This window comes from Gavialis gangeticus, unplaced genomic scaffold (assembly GCF_001723915.1).
Source record: "Gavialis gangeticus isolate Ggan-Ray unplaced genomic scaffold, GavGan_comp1, whole genome shotgun sequence".
Lineage (NCBI taxonomy): Eukaryota > Metazoa > Chordata > Crocodylia > Gavialidae > Gavialis > Gavialis gangeticus.
Genome location: NW_017729015.1, coordinates 18,746,401 through 18,752,390, shown reverse-complemented (window position 1 = coordinate 18,752,390; position 5,990 = coordinate 18,746,401). Strand labels below are relative to the sequence as shown.

Below are 5,990 nucleotides of genomic sequence, written 5' to 3'. Positions count from 1 at the left end.
AGGGGAGGGATTTCTGGTGGCAAAGGTCAGAGGTTAAAGGGGTGGGATTTCTGGTCCCAAGATGGCAACCAGGGGCAGGGCATCTGTCAAGGGGCGGGGCAATTCATGTGGCCCTCAACAGCTTGCTAAAACTTGGTAAGTGGCCCTCCACCCAAAATAATTGCCTGCCCCTGGTTTAAAGTCTACAGCTTATTCAATCCTTGATTCTCCAAGGAGGCCCCAACAAGGTGCCAACTAAGCTGTGGCAGAAGAGCAAGAGCAGCTCATTCATTACAGCTGGTTCAGTGTCCATCAGTAATAAAAGGTCATTAACTTTCCACATCAGGTATGAATTTAGAGCCTAAAAGGCAAGAGAGGAGGAGGTATCTGGTCCTTCCCCATGTTCATTCATTTGCATGTCCGTGCTTCATGACTGTGCAAGGCAGAAAAGCAGGGCCAGTTCCACTTTTCATTGCTCAAGAGCCAATGCTACCTGGAGCTACATGCCACAGGATGTCTGCTCTGTCAAGCAGGGACTGCTTGGCTGGCATTGCATACATGCTGCCCAGCACACTAGGAACCTAGACCCTGACTACAGCTCTTAGGCACCAGCTCGAAACAGGCATGTTAGAGCAGCAGCAATACCTGCTACGTAGTACTGGGCTGCACCATCGGGGAGGGGTTTCTGCCGATCACAGAATGTGTGCACTCCAGCTGAGGGACTCTGCTTCATGCTTTTTCTGACCAGAAAGAAGAGAAGTTTTATCATTACAATGTACAACTGCCAGGCTTCAGCCTGTCCGGAGAGAGACTTCTCATTCACTCATAAGGGCATGGTCATAAATTAAACACTTGTGCAACTACAAACCTGTCCCAAGCAACCACAAGAGTGCCAGGAAGTTGCACTTACCCGTGTCTAAGGGATGCTGGGAGGGAAGAAAACTTAGTACCATTGCCCAGCTGAGATGGATCATCACCAGCTCCTCTTGCTGCTCCCTTCCCACTATGCAAGGCCTCTTTCAGATCTTGTGTTACTCACTTCTCTGTCAAGAAGGTCCTATAAGTGATAGTCACCATTACCTGTGGTTGTGGATCATGCGTATGTCATACAGCCGCACGAAGGGCCCACTAGCACCCACTGCTAGGTAATTGTTATCCTGGGGGTTGACAGTGAGGCATTTGGCCTCCACCAGCTGCCCACAGTATTCAGTTAGGTCTATCAGGACTTCAGAGCGTTTGCTGTTCTCTCGCAAATCATACTGTCTACAAAAAGTAAAAGACAGATTTAAGTAAGCCATGGCGGTAGTAGAGAACCAGGACAGTAACAGTATGAAGCTTCTCTCCATGCAGAGAGAAGAATTCGCGCAACACAATCTTATTACTGCTAGACAGTAGCCTAGTTTTTATAAAAGGTCTGTATCGTGCAAAGAGGAAGAGAGAAGGGACTCTTTCCTAAGGGCCTCTACTACATAATGGTTATTTTCATCTTGTATCCCAAGGTATGGGACACCCGATTTAATGCACTAAACCTCAACATCTGGATAACCATCATTCTTAACAAGTCTATTTCGCATGGGGATTTTAGTTAGCACCAAAAGGAACGCCAAGTCTTGATCTCATGTGCATCAGATCCAGCATGAACCCTGGAACAAATTCTCCAACGGCACTCTCTTTAGTCATTTTAGAGTCTCTTTGATGATTCAAGAGCACAAATCGCACAGGACATGCATCTCACCTTCCATTCTTCGCATTTATGCAATAATATCCTTTACTTAAGTTGAACTGCTGTTATTTTTGCCAAGAGCGATTAAAAATAAGTTTTCACATAGGGATTGTCTCCTACTAGATCTACGTATAACACCAAGCATGATGGAGCCCTGGTCTGATATTGCTATGATGTTTCGAAGCCAGTAAGAATTAAATAAAGGTCAAAAGCAGCAATAAGAATCAGTAACTGATGGGTGATCCAGTGTTTTCCTTCATCATTTAACTGAACTGCCAAGCTAGCAGGAGGGAGCATGGATGTATGAGCGCTACAGGTATCAGCGACTGTTCAAATAGGTTTTTCCCACCACCAAGAGATGTACCCTGAAATGACCAAAAGCTATTTACCTGATCAACCCATCCTCTGCTGCACTCCAGAACGTATTGGGCCACATGGGAGCCGTGGCAATGCGCTTCACCCTGTTGGTGTGATCACCAAACATGTGGATGGTTTCCTTGACAGTCAAGTCATGGACATGCACTTTGGAGTCTGCAGCTCCTGTAATGAGGATCCGATCACCTGAATGCGGCAAAAACTGTGGAAAGCAGATTGGTTATTCAGACCAGGAAGCGCTTTGGACTCTTCACACGCTGCCCTCCCTCTGACAGAGGAGGGACACACAATCACAAGACAAAGCATCCTTCACAGTGACCTAGTCTCAGCTGGCAACTGCCAGAGCTCCCTTTACAACAAGCTGCTGCAGCCAGAATCGCCTCCTGAAACAATGCTGAGATCATAATACACAACAGTGCAAGATGACAGGAGCGCCTATCTGTACAAGTCAAAGCTTTTTTGGTGGAAGGTTACTCTTATTTGCAAGAGGCAGAGCAACTCTTGCCATGTCAGAAAGCCCGAGACCGAAAATCTAGAGAGAGAGTTTTGCATTCTCTAATAAGCCATATGCACACGCAGTTCCAGCTATTGCTGCTTGCCCTCAGCCTACAGCAGTGACCAGGCAAATGGAGCTTTTCTTTCTATTAAAGAAGATGTTACTAAATTGAGAGCAAGTCTGTTTTCAAAATTTCAGTCAGTTAAGTCCCATTTCATAGGAAGATGCAAACCAGTCAGACCGGTGGGCAGCTATCCAAGCTACAAAGGCTTTCACTCACCTTGACAGAGAAGATGTTTGCAGTATGTCCTGTGTGCATGGAAAGAAGTTTCTTGTGATGCAATGGATCCCAGACAATGGTGTGCTGGTCATCAGACCCAGAGGCCAGCAAGCTGTAAAATCAAGAGGAGAGCGCTACACACACTGCTCCATTCCTGGCTGCGTTTAACTTCTCATCCACTCCTCCTGCAAGTTAACCCATTCACAACTAGGACTCAGGATGTATTGCAGCAGCTCTCAGACATGAATTCAGCGATTTGCAGGTTGCTTTCTAGGTAGGGGGGAGTGGGTACCTCAGGAAGAGGATACTGTAAGTAGCAGAACACATCAGCAGCAGAAGGTGCACAGGATGAGAGATCATCAGGTGGTGATCCCTGAGCTGTCAGGACTACAGACCAAGAACTGCTGCCCTGAAGCCAAATTTCTCCTTCAGGTACATGAAGTTCCTGTGATCTAAGTGGATTTGGGTAGACAGTGAGCAGAATGCGTCTCTGGGCTACCTAGAATGTCTTTCTTCCACTTGGTTATTTTCTATGTGGGGAAAACTACACACGGATGATAATGGAAAGAAGGGAGTTATTAGGTGGATGGAGTGAATACCGCATCCATGTAATGTGATCCCCCCCAGAGTACTCTGAGCACAGAGCAGGGAAAAAATCTGCCATTCTAGTCCCAAATCAGAAGGATACAGCCAGCAGAGACCCACTGGGTCCTGACACCAGCTTACTAGCATCCTGGCCCTCCAGGACAGGACCTTACATTTGTCAGCAAGCCTAGTTCTCTTCTAAACTGACAATCAGGTCATTTCCAGTGACCTCCAGGTCCAAACAACAAGACAAGAGCCTCTTCTTGAAACCTGGACTCTGCTACAGTTCAAAAGCTTCAGCCCAAGCCCTCATTTATTTTACTGGGACTAGAAAGCAATTGCTTATATGATGTGCAGCCTGCTTTTGAGAAAGCCTGTGTTAGTTGCGTCATACCCAAAGCCCAGCACATACTTACTCTCCTTTTTCATTCCACTCCAGGCAGTTAACGCATCCACCGTGACCCTGAGCAAAGAAAGGAAGAGAACATTACACAAATTGCAGATTTCTCAAATAGGACTGTTCCAAGACAAGGGCACAGCAAGCTCCCCACACAACTCGCTTTCATACAAGCAGCTTTTAATTTCAGCTTCACAGAGACACCCACCCACACCAGACAGGCACTTCCAGGAAAGAAAGACACACTGTAACAGCTGGGGTGGGGGGGGAAGGATATTTAGCACTGAACAAAATGACAGCTCAGCCTCAGGAGGTAAAATCCTGCTGTGCACAAGGAAAGGTGACCATTTCCAAAGCTCTTGGACAAGCTGAGATCACATGCACAGATCCTGAGGGCAGTAGAGGAAAATGCACTTTCAACACCTGTGAGAAGCATCTTGCTGTTGGGTGATCATTACTTAATACCCTTTTTGTCCTATTCAACAAAGCCTATTAACAGGAAAGGCTGGAGAGTGCCATCAGTAATCTGGGGTGGGGATTGGGCTGAGAGGAGAATGGAGAAAACTAAAATTCCACCAATGTGGAAACTCACTCCTTGAGATCTTTAACAAGTTTTAGGAGCTTTAGACTGCAATGGGACAGTTCATTCATCTGCTTCTGGAAACACTGCTACAGTTCTAGATGTCATGCAATTAGACTATCTGATTTCTTGTCAACTAGGAGATAAGAGATTTCCCTACAGAGATTGTCAGCCACAGTGAAGATTAGCTGACAAGCCCTGGTCAAGACAAAATGTGCTATAGGAGCATTAGCAGAAGAACCTGCACATGGAAAAGCTAGCAGAAACTTACAGCACTATGCTCAGCGCACCTTGAACAAACTGGTGTGTCTCTACATACACATAGAGACATATGAGGGTTGGAAGGGACCTCAGGAGGTCACATCCAGTCCAACCCCTGCTCCAAGCAGGACCAGCCCCAGCTACATCATCCCAGCCAAGGCTTTGTCTAGCCTGGTCTTCGAAACCTCCAAGAATGGAGACTCCACAACCTCTCCAGGTAACCTGTTCCAGTGCTTTACTACCCTCCCCATGACAAAGTTTTTCCCAATATCTAACCTCAACCTCTCTTGCTGTAACTTGAGCCTATCGCTGCTTGTTCTGTCATCTGCCCCCACTGAGAACAGTCCAGCTCCATCCTCTTTGCAACCCTCTGCAGGGAGTTGAAGGCTGCTATCAAATCCTGCCTCAGTCCTTTCTTCTCTGAACTAAATAAGCCCAGGTCCCTCAGTCTCTCCTCACAAGTCATGTGCCCCAGCCCCCGAACCATTTTTGTTGCCCTCCACTGGGCTCTCTCCAATATGTCCACATCCTTTCTGCAGTGAGGGGCCCAAAACCGGATACAGGACTCCAGATGTGCTGAACAGAGGGGAAGAATCACTTCCCTCAATCTGCTGGCAATGCTTCTACTAAGGTGGCCTAGTATGCCATTAGCCTTTTTCGCAACCAGGTCACACTGTTGGCTCATATTCAGCTTATTGTCCACTGTAACCCCCAGGTCCTTTTCTACAGAGCTATTGCTTAGCCAGTTGGTCCCCAGCCTGTACTGGTGCATGGGCTTATTCCATCTTAAGTGCAGGACTTTGCACTTGTCCTTACTGAACCTCACGAGATTTCTTTTGGTGCAATCCTCTAATTTGTCATGGTCTCCCTAGATCCTAGGCCTACCCTCCAGGACACCTACTACTCCCAAAAAGTTTGTTCCAAATGTTGTGTATATAGATTCAAGTAGACCCAGAAGGCAGGTTTGTTTCTTTTTGGCATTTCCCACTTACCTGTAACTCTCCTTCTAGGCCCAAACGTCGGATGAAGGGGTCAGTGACATGGTAATGTCGCTCAAAGCCCAATGCACCTTTTTCCTATATGTGGAAAAAACAACAAACCCACATATTGCATTTAGTTCAGCAAACACAGAACCCTTCTTACCCTTAACACAGACGTCAATTGTAAAATGCACTCAGACACCTTCCCAGTGCCTCAAACTGTTCCCACTACTGGCTGGATGCCTTTCCTCTGCTAAGCCCGCATCTCTCTCAAACTAAAGAAGGCCTCATATTGTATTCCTTAGTTCAGGAGTAAAAAGGGGGCATATGAGGC

General features: G+C 46.7%; 1 protein-coding gene across 1 annotated transcript in view; it reads right to left on the bottom strand.

Moving 5' to 3' along the window:
* Nucleotides 1-5,990, bottom strand: part of WDTC1 (WD and tetratricopeptide repeats 1) — a 27,372-nt gene that overhangs the window by 17,604 nt on the left and 3,778 nt on the right. Inside the window, exons 2-7 of the mRNA XM_019512496.1 lie at nt 5,669-5,752; nt 3,855-3,901; nt 2,854-2,965; nt 2,092-2,279; nt 1,060-1,242; nt 625-719 (exon numbers count right to left, since the gene is read on the bottom strand). Coding sequence (XP_019368041.1) covers nt 625-719; nt 1,060-1,242; nt 2,092-2,279; nt 2,854-2,965; nt 3,855-3,901; nt 5,669-5,752 — 709 coding nt within the window. The remainder of the gene's footprint in view (nt 1-624; nt 720-1,059; nt 1,243-2,091; nt 2,280-2,853; nt 2,966-3,854; nt 3,902-5,668; nt 5,753-5,990) is intronic.